We start from the raw sequence: 19,077 nt of genomic DNA, 5'->3' as shown, positions 1-19,077 counted from the left end.
TCCAGAGACCCCCAGAACACAAGAGACCAAGGAAGACCAACAGAGGGGCAGCCGTGCCACTCTCCCAGAAAGAGCTGAGGAGAGTCCCAGATGAGAGGTCACTCAGCAGCCGCGGAGCAGAGGCCAGGGGGAGTTGCAGTGACGTGCCCGTGAGCTCCGCCGGCAGCCAGCTGTGCCGGAGTGACCGAGCCCCAGGCCCAGAGGCCGAGGGCACCCCACCCCCCGAAAGGGCCCGAGCGAGCCCCAGGCTCCAGGCCCCGACAAGCAGCCACCAGGAGTGAGCCGGTGTGTACCTGGACGCCCATCCCCGGACACAAAGAACCACCAATGCACCGATGTCTGAGGGCGTCTGCCAATGGAAGGGGGAATGGTGGGGGAGATAGGCCTCCATACATTGGAGGGCCTGAGATGTCCCTACAGAGGTGGCGTCTGATACCCGACCTGACATATAGACACAGACAAACAGGCACACACAGATACAAACATCCATTCCCACCTTCATGCTCTCATATGCAATTACTCAACACTCACCCAACGTGGAGACAGACATAAATAGACACTGTACACTCCCCAAGCATACCCTAAGCCCCAGATCTAGGTACCCTTGCCCCTGGAGGGGGAAACTGCACCCAGACCCAGGTGGTGTTACCCTCTTCCCTGGGGTGGAGAGAAGCAGACCGCCCCGACTCCGCAGCAGCAGGGAGGCCCCACATTCCAGACCCCAATGGGACGGCCAACTCCTCCTCCCAGCCCAACAAAACTGAAACAAAACTGAGCTACTGCCAGACAAAGCCACAATTCTCCCTTCAGCTTGGTGATACTCTTTATTGGTTGTGGAACTTTTTAAAGAAACTGAAAGCATTCAATTCCCCAAAATGGATTTTCTTTTGCACATATTAAGTATTATTTAACCAAAATTCATGCTTTATGGTTTCCAGCAGCATTCAGCATCCTCATACCTCTTTCCTAAAACAGGTTCTGATGATTTGTCAGAAATATTTTAACCGTCAACAGCAGCCAGTATGATGGTGTCAGTTCCTGGCAGCACAGCAAACAAGGTGTCTAAGAACGGAATGTTGTCCTGCAAACATTTGTGGATACACCTCCTCCTGGTCGGATAAGTATGCACTAACTGCCCTTCTGGCCTGTTCTGTATAGACTCACCTGACAGCTTGACGGTTGAGAAGAAGTGATAAGAAACGAGAAATTAAGTAAGATTAGTCAAAGGTATTTAGAAGACCTGACAAAAGAAGAGAAACTAAGCACGAACAAAAGCAGCTACCCGTCTCACCACCTCGGATCATGTCGCTGTCAAAGCCAGAGGACCAGCTAGCCTACGAGCTGAGCTGTCCCATCTGCCTTCAGCTCTACTTGGACCCGGTGGCTCTCCCCTGTGGGCACAACTACTGTCTATTCTGTATCCGCAAAACTATTGACAGCACGGATAAGACTGGCAAAATCCTGCCGCGCTGCCCAGAATGTCGTGAGGAGTATCCTGGCACGGATAACCTGCAGATAAATTTCAAACTTCGCAGCATCATTGAGAACTACAAGGCCACCGCGCTGCTGCTGAACATGCAAGCCGACTGCGTGGATACCAAAATGGAGGTTTTCTGCGATCAGTGCATAGATGAGCAGTCGCCCGCCGTGAAGACCTGCCTGAAGTGTGAGGTGTCTCTCTGCTCCAGACACCTTCAGAAACACCACGAGAAGGAGTTGTTCAGGACCCACCCCGTGGTGGAGCCCACGACGGAGCTGAGAGTGAAGGCCTGTGCCATCCACCAGCGTCCCCTTGAGTACTTTTGTTCCAACGACATGATGTCTCTGTGCACCACGTGCGTCGTAGAGGGTCATCACGAGAGCCACGACGTTCTCATCTTTAGCGTAGCTGAAGAGGAGATGAGACGAGCGCTGGAGGCCCGAAATAAGGTACTTTTGACTGCATTAACATTTTAACATTTTACCTACTGTTATATTGTAGCATTATATATTAGGAAGGGGGGTTATTATATATGTATTAATAAATAAATTGATAACCTACAAAATGTGGGCATATCTGGGTCAGCTGAGCATGCACAAAAGTGAAAGTAGTGCTCAGACAGGGCTTGTAGACTCATGAATAAAATATTCAAGTTATACAAATGCATAATTCATGTTATAAAAATATGTGAATCCCATCAGGGAACTTACTGTTGAGAAATGTCAAAACCTGAAAATCCTGTAATATAATTTTGGAACAATGTTTAAAAGACTATGCTCTATGCACATGGGACATAGACATGGGAACTGAACTTGTTTCACGTATAAATTAAGGGCTTGGCACCTCAGTGACTCACTGCCATTTTTGAGGAGTGGTGAAGATCTGGAATGCAAAACAAATCTGTCTGATAGGAATAACCTGATGACCTTTGGCAGAATCTAAGGGAGTGCACAGTTTCGTGCTATACATACAATTCAAAAGTGCAAAGTCAGACCGTTGAATTTAATATTTTGGACCAGAAAATGATCAAACTTTGATGGAATATGATCATATATTACTTAACATTACAGAAAACATTTACAGTACTATATATATGTATATATAGATCTGTTTTCTCTACTTGTTTTCCGAAAGCACTTACGAGAAAAGGGCACCCAGTTTTTCCAGATCCGAAATCTTTTATGCTTATACACAATAGAAAGAATCCTGTCGTGTGAAACTCAAAAGATCTTAAAACATATTACATGTGTGTTTGCAGGTCATTTCTAGCAGACTGCAGCTGACAGAGGGACTCCTGCAGAAGACAGCAGAGGATCAGGGAACCTCTGAAGCTGTAGGAGAAAAAATGGTCAGCAAGGCTGTGACAGTCATGGACAGCATAGGTGCTCTGGTGGACAGGTAACCTGCTGCACATTTGCTGCTAGTAACACTGCCTTAAAAAGTAGCAGGTGGTGTAATTAAGCAAATGCAGTGACCAAAGATGGACTTAAAGGCTTTGAAAACACATTTCCCCAATTACAGTCTGAACTATATGAGGTATGAACGCACGCTCAACAATCTCTCATAAAACCAAACACACCCTGTTCTGATAGAATATCCTCACGAATCTTTGACTTTAAAGCACTTGATAAAAATGTTTGCAGGTTTTCATTTGATTTTTGTGGTTAAACGTTAAACTCTACAACCATCACAATGTAAAAATAGATGGAATGAATTCTCAATAAAGAACAGGAATTATCTTTTTTTCCCAAATGCTTTAAAAGTCAGCCAGTGTTCGTGCACAGTATGTTTTCAAACAGCAAGATGACAAATGATATTGGCTTTAAAAAGGTGTGGAAAACCCAGAATGCATATTTCAGAGGTGGTAGAACAGTTTCTTCAGGAGCTTCTCTCTGACAGGATGTGCTTCATATTTTCAGCAGCAAATAAAAATACAGACCAAAACTTCGACCCCTCAAAGAATGTAGTAAGCATGTATGTAATTAATGCAGTTCATCTGCATTTTAGGCCTACCAGCGTCTGTTTTGTGGTGCAGATTCAAGGGTGTCTGTAACACCCTAATACTTTAGTAAGTTTCAAGAAAACATTCAAGAAGGTATATCTTTGGAAGGAAGTAAGACTGAAATGTAGAGCTCAGTCACATTAGTGAGGCTGTGTGTGAGCTAGTTGTACGTTAAGTTAAATAAAAATATTGAGCATGCATAGCAGCAATTTCCCCAGGGCCAAGGGACTGTTGGAGGAGTTTATTATGTCATAGGTTGTCCAAATTAATATATGGACGTTCATGCTGAGGGTTGGAACTTTCTGGAAGTTCAGGAACTTCTGGGTGTGCCTCCTAGCACATTTCTTATCATTTAGGTAGTCTACCAGCAGCATTTCAGCCAGTTTCATCTCACAGGCATTTTCTCAGTACCAGGTATTTATTAAAAGAACAAAAACAAAAACAACTCACATACATAATCAGATGCTATCTGTTTCGCTTTTTTGTTTGATTTTTAAAAAACCATTTGGCTAGCTGGCTAACCTTATCTAATTAGCACAGATTATAACTTAGATTGTTGAATATTTTCTGAGCTTTGTGATTATTTCTCATTGTATGGACGCAATGGATGCATGTACAACTTTAAAGCAGACACAGTGATGAATCGATCTACCTGACTCTGTTTAGTAACATCACGATAATAAAAGGAATAAAAATGACCAGTCCGCTTCACTTGTGTGCTGTGATACAGGTACAGGGATCGCCTGCTTTTGCTCTTGGAGGAGGAGAGAGGACAGCGCCGCAAAAGCTGGCAGCTAGGCGTGAGTGCACTTGAGGAGCAGCAGCAGCAGCTGATGGAGGCCCAAAAGAGTGCCACAGAGGTCCTCAATGAGACGGACACATGCATCTTTATACACAGGTACAGAAATCTGCCCTGCTATTACAATTAAAAAGAAGAAATATATAGAACAATGTAAAAATGAAAAGAAAAGTGAAAGTGATGCAGTATTCTTACTGATAAACCGACATTTAATTGTTTATTACCCATGGCATATGGCTAGATGAGTTGAGTAAGTAATAATAAATCCTTTGCTCTCCAGGTTCATGCAGATTGAACAAAAGCTGAGACATGTTGTCACCAGTGCCATTTCCTCCAACATCCCCTCAAAGGCTCCACTCAATAATATGTGCCTGCAGGGAGGTCTCAAAACCCAAGACTTCTGCACAGAAATGACCCGCCTCATGGATTCTCTTCATATCCTCCTCAACCCACTGGAACTCACCTTCAGCATCTTCACCGCCCACCCCAACCTGCTGGTGTCCAACGATCTGCGCACAGTCAAATACAGCTCCAACAAGCAGTCGTACCCGGAGCACCCCGAGCGTTTCACGAGTGCACCTCAGATCCTGTGCAGCCAGGGTTTCTCTGGCGGCGAGCATGTATGGGTTGTAGAAGTGGGACCCAATAGCATGTGGTCATTGGGCGTGTGCTACAAGAGCATTCCTCGCCGTGGTGACCACAGCCGTCTGGGGCACAACACTGTGTCCTGGAGGCTGCAGTGGAAAAACGGCAAGCTGACAGTGTGCCAGTGCTCCTCAAATGTGGTCCTTAAGGAAGTGACCACACCACCGGTCAAGATTGAGGTTGCACTGGATTACGAGGGGGGAACTTTGACGTTCCACAGCACCAAAGGGCGCAGGGAACATCTCCACACCTTAAAGGCTGTGTTTAAAGAGCCTGTTTACCCGGTATTCAGTATACTTTCAAACACACCAGACTCCTGGATCACACTGAGCAGTGGGATGTGAATACATCCTGCATAGAAATTGCTTGGGTAGTCAGCCAAGTGAACTGCCTTCCAGCTAACACAAAAACCCGCAATACGTCTGCTGCCTTGCATTGTATAAATTTAGCATTACAATCACATGAGATTGTTTACAAAAATGTGTTATTCATGTTTTGGGTGTTTTAATAGAGTAGATTTATCAATACAGGCGCCTACTACTTTTGTGAGATCTTGAGGCATAAACATTTATGTCACAAGATCATGTTTCCATTTTGTGTGTTTTGTAAATGTTATTGGAACGTGTTGAATGTTGTGTTTGCTCCCCATACAGTAAACACTGCTGTGCGCAGACGCTGACATTTAGGCATAAACCGAGACATGTTTTGTGTTTATTCTATAAATAAACTTATCTGGCAATGTTTCTGTGTGTCTTGTGACCAACTTTCTTTGTCTCAATACTTTTACGGGTGCATAGAAATACTCTATGCCGTATATAGCCTTTGATTGGCTGTTGATATTTCAGCCATTCAACTATGACCCTGGAGTTGCCAGGTGTGCCTGTAAATCCTTGTTTTTTTTTTTAAGCGATTAAGCAATTTGCATTTAATCTGACTTCCCCCAGAACACACATGTAATAATTTCTTATTAACAATTTCGTATTCACACGCAATGTTATCATTTCCAACACACGATCTGACCTTTACACATGTGCAAGAGGAGGATGGTTCACGAAGAACCTGGCAACCCTATCCCTTCTGTCTCACATTCTGTCATTGGGCAGGACAGCAACATTATTTCATATTATAAACATTTTTCTCACCACGAAAGCTGTGCGTTTGCAGCAGAAGCATGGGTTCGGGAGAGAGTACAACAAGAAAAGTGTCCTTCGGTGTTGACGATGAGGACAGGGTCAGAATTCTCCGTGGAGTCAAGGTAATGCTAATTTAGCTAGCACTTGAGAAGCCATGTTAGCATTACTTTAATGTCTCGTTTAGCGCTGACTGGCTATTGTCAAATTAAGTTGTTGCTTTGTTCAAGCTATCAGTCTACGACCGGTAGAGTGTCACTGCTAAAATGAGGAGGTACAAAGGTAGGAAGAGGGTGGGACAGGTTGTTGAAAGAGCTGAAATATGTAAAAAAAAAATGTTGTTACCCCAAACTCCATTCGTAATAAGGTGAAAATAGTAATGTTCCTTGTTTACAAGTAAAAGAATATACGTGGCAGATGCTCTAAGAAATATAGAAAACTTTAGCACCTTAAGGTAAATTCGGCATATACATTGCCTACTTAGCAGGAAAACTAATTGCCCGAAATTAAACCTTTTAGCTGTTACCTAGTCGCTGGCATTTGCTAACAACGTTAACACAATAACACATTTAGTTTGCATTGAAACGTTAAAGTTCGCTGTTATCCTACGTGAACATGTCTGCTGCACAGTAAGTGTGTATCAAAGAAAAACGGGGAGACTCGTATAAATGTCATAACTGCCTAACATGTTGGTTTAACTGAGCATATGTTTAACTAAAAGTGGATGGCTTGAAATGAGCAGATTTCAAACGAGGTTTGGTGTGGAGTTGACGCCTCTTTACAGTGTTGCTTTCACGTGCTGTTGGACATATAGAAAGCTTATACTTTTAACACAACCAAGTAGAGCGAGTTAGTGTATGCAAGTGAAACCAATGAAACACTAATGCAGTTGCATATATAACTAAATTGTCGTCTTCTAAAACAGGAAACGATAATGAACAAAACAACAAATAGAAATGATTTCAACAGGGTATAGGCATGTCTAGTTTTGCTGAGCTTTCGGTCACCTGTCAAGCGCTGACAAAATCAGTTAGATAATCATACACCTCCATGTTTATTTCTTTTCTGAACTCGTTTGTGGAGATTCTTGCATTGTCATAATGATGCAGATGTGTACTCATTTCACCTTTAGCCTGTTGGTGTGCATGATTAAGTGGTAAATTAAAATTTACCACAGTTAAACTTCTTGCATGCGCACACATACAGAAAGTCAGCTGGTGTGGGTGTGTGCCTCCAAATATCCTGACATTATGAGGAAATGAAGACACCCTCAGATCCTGCAAAAACAACGACTGGAAATTAATACGTTGTGGTGGAATGCAATGGGGTTAGCAGGTTTGTAAATGTAAAAACAGTTTTTATGTAGTGCTTTTCTACTCTGAGCACCCAAAGTGCTTTTAAAATCTTTTGTGAAAATGTCTGTAAGAAGAGAGCTTGCCTTGGTTGCACATTCAGTGTGACTCATAGAAACAGTGAGTCAGTGCTCCCTCCTGTGGTTTTTGGGGTAGTAGTGCTTAAGGACTTCCCTGGATACACAAAGACACACACACACACATACAGATACACATACAATAGAGGTTCAGTGATCCTCTATTAATGGCATGTTTAAGAGGCTCATGCTTTTTTGTTGTTGTTGTTTTTTTATCTGAAGGATTACACAAATGTTTTTTTTTCTATGAAATAAATAAAACACGTCGTGTATATTATATGCTTTGTTGACTCTGTTTGTCCAGCTGTCAGAAGATGTTCTGCAAAGAATGAGAGGAGTTGCCAACATTGCCCCAGACCGCACGTCATCACCTGCCTCAAGCCCTCAAACAAACACAGGTAGTGATCATTTTTGAGATTAGATTCTATTGGTGCCTCTGCACTTATCAAGTTTGCTTAGAAGCCAGTTTGTTTTAATTATTCCCCTTTTGATTGCTGACAGTTTATTCTCTCTCTCTCTCTTTGTGGGAGTAGGTTTCACTGAGTCCCAATATTAACCGTTTTATTATCTCTGTGTGAACACACTGACTGGAACTGAGGTGTGAAAAAACCTCACCCGCTGTGAATTAGGCGTCATTGTTCTGCTATGTGCAGTTGCAAGTACAGTGTGCCAACATTGTGTGAGAACTTGATAAACTTTGACACATACAATTCAAGGGAAGTGGACAATTTGGAACTGGTTCTCGAGTCTCATCTGTAAATGCAGTATCACATCAGCTGAGAAAATATTTTTTTAAGAAAAAAAATGTGTTGCCTGAGCTTTTTAACTAAGCTTTTTAACTTTTTAACTTTATACTTACATATCTATATTATTGCTAATATATATATTGTAATATATCTATATCATGGCTAAAGTACTTCTGGATGGATGCAAACTGCATTTCGTTGCCTTGTACCTGTGACATGTGCAATGACAATAAAGTTGAATTCTATTCTAACTGGACACCTGTGTCAGAATAAACTGAGAGCGGGAAATGATTTTGGCAGCCAGGGAAACGTTGTGGTGTCCTCGTTTAAAGAAAAAAAAAAATCACTATTTTTCTTTTTCTTTAGTGGAATTTAATTTACTGAAATCGACTGTTGCTTATCAAATTGTCAAACATTGCCAGAAAATGTATAGGGTTTTACACTTCTATTAAGAAAACACAGATTCACTATCAACTAAATGTCTGACCTAAAGTAAATTTTGAGCCATGAAAAATCTTTTAGTTCATACAAACATTTTTTTTCTTAAGAAAGATTACAATGTTTGATTATATAGTATTAATTATACATGTGCATTAGTCCCTATTTTGACAGTAAAGCTGTAAGCCACAAAAGTGCCAAAGTTGTTTTTACCTTGTGTGATAATCTTTTTTCCTTTGAACATTTGTTGTCTTTGTTCAGCCTCCTCTCACAGTGCCAGCTCAGGCTCTCAATCTCAGCAAGGCCCACAGCAGCGCGCACAACCCAGTTCGCACTCCAGCAAATCGGCCTCCTTCAGCAAGGAAGATCAGAGGAGGTGAGTTAAAGGAAATTCAGGATACAGATTTTAGTTAAGATTTCTGCCTGGTGACCATTTGAATGCATTGCAAATAGAATTGCTGCATATTGGAGCAAAAGGTTTTTTGTGATTTGTTATAAATCACAAGGTTGTGTTTCTGTTTGCGTTGGAAAGAGAACAAAAAATGTGGAAGGTGTGCCACATTTTTTTTTGAAGGCTCAATCAAAAAAACTAAAATGAGCTGTAACAGGATAATATGCAACACTGTGAAGGTTTCAGAAATATGATCTGATGCTTATCATTTCAGAGAGCCTTTAAATCGAGAGCTTCTTCTAAAAGAGTCCTGACTAATTTAACCTGCAGGGCATCATGCATGGTTTCATATTAAGTCAAGTTAAGTAAATGCATAAATAAATACCTGTAAAAATTATCAAGCTCCTTTTTCCATTCTGGGTTGTGCGATTGTACAACATGTCTCTGTTTTGATGGAAGCTGTTTTTGTATCCAAAGAGGTTTGATTTTTGCAAGATGCAAGCTTGCTAGTTCAATATTGGTTACCAGTGTGTCTATATAAAGTAGTTTCACAAATTATTTTAGCTGTCATGGCCTTTGCTATTTATAAGCTAAACTCAGGTATCACTTGACATTTGAGACCCGGGTTAAACTGTGTTGCACAGGATAAATCATGTTTGATAAGGACCTTCATTAATAGTAATTTTGTTCATTTGAAAATGGATAAAAGGAGGTAATTCTTATTTCATGTCAGCATTCTGATTCATGTCTAATGAATGAACTAAACTCCTGATAAGTTTGATGCTACCCTACAATGCATGTTTCTAATATTCTATGGAGGGAGCTTAAAGTGTTTCTATACTGCCCCCTAGTGGACATACATAAATATATACATACAACATCTGACTGTACTGTGGAAAGCCATGAAAAACAGTATAAAAGATTAGTGTGCGTTAAACCTCCATTCTTTGTAACACCTACCATCAGGCCATGTGAAAAGGCTTCTGGTTCAATAGAAGGCTATGGGAAAAAGGTCCTGAGCTGTGACCTCTGTAAACACTTTCCCGATGACTTTATGGGCTCAGTCACTCATTTCAGATTATATTGAATTAAAAATAAAGACTTTTTACAAACAAACAAAAAAATTTGGTCTTTCAAAGTGTCATGAGGATTATCTGTAATCCATCTTACATACTTTAATGTGTCAGTTTGCCATTAATGTAAGCAATATTCATTATATGTATGGTTTAAGGTATGAACAACAACAGAAGTTACTGAAGGAAGAGTGGGCCAAGATGGCACAGCGAGAAATGGAGGCGGCAAAGGAAGAGATGGCCAAAGCCACGAGCCGGGAAAGACAACAAACACGGCTGGAAGCTGAGAGGACCAAACAGTTGGTATATACACACCCACACACCCATGCATGCGTCAGACATGTTTTCTATTAAAGTTTAAATCTCTTGTTTCTTTCATGTGTCGTGTTGAGCTGCTACTGATAGTTTAAATAAGAGTGAAGTAAGTTCATATTTAAAACACTTTAGTCCAGGGGTCCCCAATCCCAGTCCACGAGGGCCGGTGTCCTGCAGGTTTCAGATGTGTCCTTTATCCATCACAGCTGATTTAAATGGATAAATTACCTTCTCAGCATGTCTTGAAGTTCTCCAGAGGCCTGGTAATGAACTAATCATGTGATTCAGGTGTGTTGACCCAGGGTGAGATCTAAAACCTGCAGGGACACCGGCCCTCACGGACTGGGTTTGGGGACCCCTGCTTTAGTCAGTCACACTGCACTAGGCAGGACCCTGTAGGAAGTAATTTCTCTGCAAGGGTTAATACAGATGTCTCTGAAAGTCGGTCAGTACGAAAGCTTTGGGAGTCTAAAGCAAGACAAGAGGGGTTTGCAAAGTGGTAGGAGATTCAGATTTAATCCAATTAAAAATTGCCATCACATCCAAAGTTATAAAAAATCAAAAAGTATTTTTTGCATAAAATAAAAAACTATACTCCTACAGCCAACCTTATATGTTATGTATGACCTAATGCAACCTGAAATGACCCTCTGGGCATTGCTGACCATTTGCTGTATATACTTAAACAATAATAACTCTGTACTCCAGCTTAACTAATTGCCTCTTCTAGTTTTTCTTGTTACACCTAACACGCCTTGCCTCTCCTTCGACTGCCGCTCTATGTTTACAGAAACTTTGTGCATCATTTCTGTTAATATGGTTATGATGTGAGTGAGGGATATGATGTTGCTTCCCCCTGCAGTATCTGCCAGTGACCCATTGAGGGAGCTGTTGCTGCCTGTGTACAGTTCTTTAAAGTTTTAGTCAGCAGTCATCCTAGCTCGGTTCACTGAAGAGGTCAGGTGTTGCACGAGTTTGTTGATAAAGTTGTGTAAAAGTGGATTAATCTGAGTGGGAGGAGATAGGTTTGACGTGGTGTCAAGATGTGACTCAGTCTGATGAGTTTGTCTGTGGTTAAATCGAAGTATTCATACGGACGCAAATTGGCTCTTGAGATTGAATTTGCAATTTCCATGATGATACTCCCCCTGCCTCCTCCTCGTCCTCCTTTTTATCCTCCCCTTCTCACCTATTACATCCCTGTTCTTTTTCTATCTACTCCTCTTTCCCATGTTCTCCCTCCCTCATTTCTTTCTTCTTTCCTGCCCTCACCCCCTATCTCACTCTGTCTTTCTCTCCTTTTCTATCCCAGCCCATCACTCTCTCCTTCCTGCCCGGGAGACGGTATTATCAGCGTAGTGCAAGCGGTAAATTGCACCCTGAGAGTTTCCTGGAGCTGGAGATAGGAGTGGTGCAGAGATGCCCGTGTAGTCATGGGTGGGGAAGGTTGAGGGGGGGGGGTCTTGTTGTACACATCAGCCGGTGCCTGTTTCATACAACTCTTCCTCCCCCTTCCCCTCCTATTACACCCCCTCCCCCCCATCGCTGTAGCGCCTGTCTTATCTCCACTCCAACATACTCCCACTGCTAATAGAAAGCTGCTGGAGGGATGCGCTGAGCAGAATGACCGCTTGAGCAGGACTGGACCTCCTGATGCTGAGGGCTGCTTGTAATTACTGTTTCTGTGCTATGAAAACCTACATGCACATGCATACGAAGTGTGGGCAGACTTGCTCACATTCTTTACTCAAATTTTATTTTTTATTTTTTATTTTTTTTGCTGTTATGGAGTCAGAGAGCATGATCACTCATCTTCCACAGTTCTTTGTCCTGTGCACCCTTGCATGGGTAGTTTTTTTTTTTTTTTCTTTGGTCATTTATAAGAATGTTATATTTTGTATCACAGTAATACAGACATAGCAAAGAGTATATCTAGTGCATACTGTATGAGCAGTTTGCCTAAACTTATCCATTAAGGTGTATCCATTAATCATCCATTAATCACCTCCAGCCAGCAGATTTATTTATTATAATATAGCATATTTCCCATAATTGAGTGGTTTCTGTGAATCTCCAACCTCTTGGAGAATCTCAATAAAAGGTCATATAAAAAGAAACTAGAGGTATGTATTCAAAGACATGCAGGTTTAGTACCGGTTCAGCATTTAAAATATAGTTTTTATGTGGATCAGCAATACTTTGCTAAATTTTCACTAAAATTGCTCATTTAAGTTGCAGTATTTTATTTTTCTGAGCCCCAAATTACTGGAGATGGCCATGTGAAATATTTCAGGGCTGAATAGCACATTTACAAAACTGTCCTGAGAGTTCAAATGCACTGCAACTTGAAAAAGACAAATCAAGTGCTGCAAAAGCACACAAAACACAAAGAAAGTTGAAGAAAATACAATGGAAACAGAAAAAATTCCACAAACTCACAAAACCCAACGGCAGTGTTTTTGGGAAGACAACAATGTGACGAACAAGCTAACAGTAAACAGCTAATAGCAATAGTAAAGTGTTGCTTTTTCTATTTGTTGGTGTTTTCTTAAGCTGCAGTGTGTTTGAAATCTAAGGACCACTGTACGTTTAAGCTTTATTAAAAATGTTTTAAATTTAAAACCAAATCGATTTTACTTTCAACCAGGAGCCACAGTCTAAGGGAATGTCCTATTTGTGACCATCTTTCATAATCAATATGGATTATGTTTTACTAGCAAAACTGGTACATGGCATAGAGCACATGGATGTTGGATGTTCACTGTTTTTTCCGATAAACCAGTGGAGGAAAAGATGGGATTTGGGGTAAACTTTAAAAGTGACATTTCACCGTGTAGGTTAGGTGGTTGATTAAAACAGGATTTAAGCCAATGAAAGGTCCTATTTCTTCCTGCCATTGTAATACCAAAACCTGTGCTCACATTGTAGCTGTGATTACCAAATTCTTTTAGGTGTAAAGGATTTAGATCATTTTTAAATCTCAGTGGTGTCTCTGTGCTTTTTTGCTTTTGGGAAGCGAAAGAGCATTAGGACCCAGAACAGGCTAATCCCATCAGACATGACATGTACACAGTGTAGATGGACGAGTGTTTACAAGTAAAAAACATAATAATAAAAGTGAATATTTTGTTATTTTTAGTGATAAAAATCTAAATAACTTTTGAGTTTTGATGGATTACATAGCTGGCAGCAAAGTTCTCTGGCACCCATGGTCAGAACCAATGTACATTTGGCAGGGAGCCATATTAATTATGCAAGGAAAAGTTTAAAGCTGTGACAGTTATGCAATATTTCCTGAAAAGGGAAAATAAATGGATGAGGAAGACTGAACATATGAGACGATTCAAAATGGGAGCTGACAGCTGATTAAGCATTTACTAAGTAATTGGGAGCAAGAAGGATGTGAGGATGAAAAAGAAGTGACGGAACATTTTGTGAAGGGTTAGGATGAAGAATGAAGAGGAGCCGGGAATGAATGGGAGTGAAAGAGAAGATGACACGCATTTCCTGCGGAATAGAACTGAGGAGAAGGGAACGAAAAAGGAGCCCTTTACAAGCGATTGAACATTTCGTGAAGGATCCACAAGGAAGTGGAAGGGAAGCGCAACAATGGGTCAACGAGAAGGAAGGAGGGACTATTTGTAACGCTTCTTTGTCGCATTGGGAGGATGAATTGCAGAAGGAGGGTGTGATTTTTAAAAGCGGGTTACAAGATGAATAAATATTTCGCACAATCAGGAGATGTTAGACAAGGAGGGATGAGGGGTGGCAGGGGTTGAGAGAAAATATGAAATCTGAAGGAGAAGGACGAGGAGGAGAACAAAGACGGAAAGAAATGATGAGCAAGAATGAAAATGACAGATGCCTCAGCACTGCATACAGAGGGGAGGGATACGTGCAGGGAGAGTTTAAAAAAAACAAACAGCTGAGTAAATGCTTCCTGTGGAAGTTGAAATAATGAAGATTTAGATGTAAGGCATGAAGACTGAAAGTAGCACCACTAAGTTTAACTAGTTTACTAGTTTAACTAATGTTTATGATGATCATCATGATGATGATCCAGAAAGAAGACGCAGCAGGTGACCTGCAGAATTGTTAGAAAGCGGAGGATTAGGAGGAGAGAGGAGCTGTGCAAATGTGTGCCGAATGGACGGAGTCGCGATTTATCCTTGAGTGTCGGAACAAAGGTGTGAGGAGTGGGCAGAGAAGGTTGCTACAGGTGACTCAGTGCCCGCTGTCCTCGTGCGTGGTCGCAGCACTGAGTCACACGTCAAGAAAGAGCCGGTCAGCGATGTGTGGCGTCTGCTCTTTAACTGCTTCTTTCTTTTCCGGTGCCTTTCACTCCCTCGCTCATTTCCTCCTGTCTTTTGTGCTCTTCCTAGCGCACTGCCTGATCCTTCTGTTCCTCTGGCCCTTTCCTCATCTTTCAAGCCAAAGCTCTCGCCCACTCTGTGCCACACTCTGTGAATAGTCTTTGTTAATAGCAAATCTTCTGCAGATTAATTTCAGAATAAGTGTGTGTGTGGGGGGGAGGAGAACGGGAGAATAGAAAGAATAGAAGCAAGTTGAACTAAAGAGCTAAAAGGGATTTTCTCTTTTTATATTGTATTAATGGCCTTTTGGTGCGTCTTGAAAGCCCCACCCCCCCTTTAAAAATAAAAAAAAAGGTTATAAGTCACATTAGCATATGGTAAATTTCTCTCTCACAGAACAATTAGGAAGACTATTTTATTAGCTGCCCTTTAACTTCCTCTGACTGAGCTTGGGCTAATATAAAATGCCAGCCTTGTTTTTCTCATTCTTCAAACGTGCCTTTTAAGCACAGGTGAGTCAGTTGCATCTTACTTGGACTTAATGTGACAGGGAACATGTAAGGTGGTTAAAGGGTATTATGCAGGGAATTTTTCATGTCAGTATAACACTTTTAAAACTATTTAAGGCTTCTGTTTATTCAGGAAACCTCTGTTTGGGAGGGAAAAATGTCCTCATCATCATCAGGTATCATTGGCCAGCTGTCCAGTTTAAAAAAAAAAAAAAATCCTCAGGGCTTCACAGAAGAGAATTAATGGGCACACAAGCAATCTTTACATCATGAGGAGATGTTCTCAGGCTTTGATTTGCTTTTAGCTCAGACATAAAAGCAAAATAAAGCCTGATTACATAATATTAAGAGACATTATTATTAACATAAAGCCTGTCTTATATAAACGTGCACACATCTAATTCATAGAGAATGAGATACTACTGCGTTGTTCTGGGAAATGTCCATGTATTAGCTGGTTACATGCACTCTGGGTGTACTCAGTTTGAATCACTTCCTCCAGTCGACACTAGATGGCAACAAAACCATATGCCATATTTCATATGTTGGCCTGTCTGTCTTATTTTGCCTGCTGCTTTGTCCCTGTGCACATCATGCACAAAAACTAGATAAATTTGAAATTCTGTCACCAGAAAAACCAGTCACAAATGCTATTCCACCTGCTCCTCCAACACTAATGGAATCTGTCTGTGCCCTCCTTGTACATGTCCTATTGTCTGCCATTATTTTTACTGTCAGAATTGCCTGTGGTACAGCGCCAGGGCACTTTTCATTGTAATGTTCATATTCGTTTAGTCTTTAAGGAAGCTATCATATATATATATAGAGCTGTTGATGCTCTTTGACTCACGTGCTGTAGGGATGTTCCTGGATCTTTACAAAGAAAGCAATTATCCTTATTCAGATTTGCACCAGGTCACTGAGTGAGGTTTGCATTCTCCATATTTAATACTTGTGAGGTTTTTGGTTTTTTTTTATGTTTGGTTTCTTATTTTGATGACACATTAAATTTGAGCCATAAAATTGCATGTAAAAAAGGGTTAAATTATATTTTCAATTAAAGTTTAAAAGTAAATCATTATTTTTTGTTTGGTTTTTGTTTTTAGGACAAAAACATATATACTGATAATCGAATGAGCTCTTGTACCCACGTGTACTAAACATCCTTCATTATAATTTCTTAGTACATGTCATTAAAAAAACAAAAAAATCCAAGTGCAGCATTACAACCTCCGAATCAAAACAACACCTTGCACACTGTGTTGGACTCCTCATTAATACTGACAGTGGTGTGTTACTATTTTCCCACCTTTAGCTTTTTTTCCATGCTATTCTGAACAGTTACTGCAATATCAGTGCACAACTTTTTTTTGTCAGTGTGGTTTGAATTGTGTGTATCTACAACTGACTAACACACAGATATCTGGCTTTTCCTGTGTGATGTAGCACTGTCAGGCATTTTTGCTTTAATAAAAGTTAGATTTTATATGAAAGAAAAGTGCAGCGGCCCTGAGAGGTGCAGTGCAATTTAAGAAAACACTAGCAAACAGAAAAGTTTAATGCAACACAACAAAAATAGAAAACAAAGCCACAAAACCTCACAAGAAAAAGCAAAACCTGCAAAACACAGCTGTAGTGTTTTTTAGGAGACAGCGACAAGACTGAAAAGCTGTGGACGTAAGCTAACATTAAACGGCTAATAGCAGACATGTATCAGTGTTCTAAACCATAAACGGTACATCTTAAATAAACTCACATTTCCTTACATCCTTTTCGCCCTCACAGCACTGATGAATCCTCTGCCTGTTTTGAGCGTCTCTGTGCAGTCCTTCAAATCTTTTGGTTTCTGTCACTTCCGTAGCTGTTCCGTCACGTTATTGTGTCCCCAAAACGCTCTAGTTTCCTTTCCTTTTATTCATCTTCCATGTGTTGTGTGCGCTTTTATGCTTTTGCAGCATTCTCTTAAGTTGCAGTGCATTTGACCTCTCAGGGCCACCGTAGAAAATATTTGAATCCATTTCTTCTGAGATTCATCTGGTGGGGTAGTGCTCTTTATTTTGAGTAAGGTCAGGTTTTAGTGCTTTAAAATAATGAAGGATAACCCAATTTTATAGCCTTACTCCAGTGATTTAATTATTATGGTAGTGTAATAGCCAGGGTATCATTAACTTCGGTCTGCAAGTGTTGCAAGTTTTAAAAACTTCAGAATGTTTAAATACTCAAAAGAAAAGAAATCTTCAAATGCATCTTTCAAAGTTCAGAATCTATGCTCTGCGATGCCTGGGTTTAAAAACTTTAAGCTTCAAGTTTAAACCAGAGTAACCCCGTTGAATTCAGTGACTTAAAGAGAGTTGTTTTGATACCATGCCAGTTAACGCTGGAAGCGTTGCTGAGGAGTCGTTTGTTTGGACTAAAAGAAGGCTTGATTTTAAGTTTGGTGGTCAAAGGTGAGAGAGCTTTGCTTCACAAAACCCATTTTAGCCTTAAAAAGGGTTTCTATGATCTTTTTAGGCATAACTGAATAATTTATAGACTAATATCACAAAGCATTACACAAATATCGAGTTGTTAAAAATAAGATGATACTATGTTGGTATCTGTAAGTTTTTCTGGCCAGTTTTAAATGCATAAGTTTTTAAAATAAGGAGACACTGACTATATTGTACATTTTGTAAGATACCAAAGTTGATGCTATATTTGCTACGTCTTGCACTTCTTAAAGTACTTTGATTAGGAGATGCATATAAACACACTAATTCTAGTTCTATGATCCTGAATTTGGTTTAATGATGAGCAATAAATCCAAGTTTTTCTCTGCTATAACTTTTAGGTTCTGTGGGTTTGAGCACGCACACTAAATGTTCCTAAATGTAATGTCTCTGTTTACTCCCATTGCTCATGTCCCCCTTTTCAGCTGCAGTTGGCAAATTTTTAGGACCAAATGGGAGATCAGCATAAGTGACAACTATCTGTTGAAAGCATTGGAGAATATAGCAGATGAAGAAACAGATGTTGTCATCATGTTTAGTGTAGATTAAAGCAGAGACTAAAATGAGTCAGCAGCCCAACACACTCCCACAATCTCCAAATCTGGTAGAGTATCCACAACATGCTCAGTCCATGGAGATCTCACAGCAGCAACCCACAGGACCCAGAGGATCCTCTGTTTAATGCCTACATTGGTCTCTTGGAATGAGCTTACACAATATTACACAGCATTTTGCTGTTTCTTGAGCTGTATCATTTCAGGAGCGCTCCTCTGTTACTGTGAAGTTCTAGCAAAGACTTGGTCAGATGTCGCGGCTAGGGGCTGGCGATTGATTTCATCACGTTGTTGTTGTTTTTATTTTTTGTTTAGTTCTTTTCCCTACCTGCCGGTGTGTTTGTCAGACTGCCGGAATGAACCAGATGTTTTCTCTGATTGGACAAACCAGCCTCACTTGTTTATACCTAAAACCATATAATCAGTTGGAAACTCTGATGCTGATGGGGTGACAGCAATGTCTCTCTGTTACACACTCAGGAAACTCGTTCAGACTTTGCTTATCAGTATGAGAGAAACAGCTGTGTTTATGCTCACACTCTCTCACACACACACACACACACACACACACACACACACACACACACACACACACACACACAGAGGAGTGAGGCAGACTGAGGCAGATGGGACATGCTTCATTATAGCACTACATATGAGTGAATTGCTTGATGTTTTATCGTGTGCTCCTCTGACTGCTTATTTAGTCAGACATATGGTAACATGCTGCTATTATGCCATTTAGTTGAATGAAAAAAGGATAA

At 40.7% G+C, this 19,077-nt stretch overlaps 2 protein-coding genes across 3 annotated transcripts in view; both read left to right on the top strand.

The window, feature by feature from the left end:
• Positions 1-1,147: 1,147 nt before the first annotated feature.
• LOC113013552 (E3 ubiquitin/ISG15 ligase TRIM25) lies at positions 1,148-5,669 on the top strand. Its single transcript, XM_026154558.2, has 4 exons — positions 1,148-1,929; positions 2,739-2,878; positions 4,213-4,380; positions 4,562-5,669. The coding sequence occupies exons 1-4, from the start codon at positions 1,303-1,305 to the stop codon at positions 5,268-5,270; spliced, it is 1,644 nt and encodes a 547-aa protein (XP_026010343.2). The 5' UTR covers positions 1,148-1,302; the 3' UTR covers positions 5,271-5,669.
• Positions 5,670-5,963: 294 nt separating this feature from the next.
• chchd6a (coiled-coil-helix-coiled-coil-helix domain containing 6a) overlaps positions 5,964-19,077 on the top strand; it is a 74,169-nt gene continuing 61,055 nt past the window's right edge. For both annotated transcript variants that reach the window (XM_026153121.2, XM_026153120.2), the window contains exons 1-4: positions 5,964-6,181; positions 7,790-7,883; positions 8,931-9,045; positions 10,292-10,436. In XM_026153121.2, coding sequence (XP_026008906.1) covers positions 6,098-6,181; positions 7,790-7,883; positions 8,931-9,045; positions 10,292-10,436 — 438 coding nt within the window. In that variant the 5' untranslated portion in view covers positions 5,964-6,097. The remainder of the gene's footprint in view (positions 6,182-7,789; positions 7,884-8,930; positions 9,046-10,291; positions 10,437-19,077) is intronic.

This window comes from Astatotilapia calliptera, chromosome 20 (genome assembly GCF_964374335.1).
Source record: "Astatotilapia calliptera chromosome 20, fAstCal68.1, whole genome shotgun sequence".
Lineage (NCBI taxonomy): Eukaryota > Metazoa > Chordata > Actinopteri > Cichliformes > Cichlidae > Astatotilapia > Astatotilapia calliptera.
Note: the sequence above shows the minus strand (reverse complement) of the source record. Positions and strands in the feature narration are given on the sequence as shown.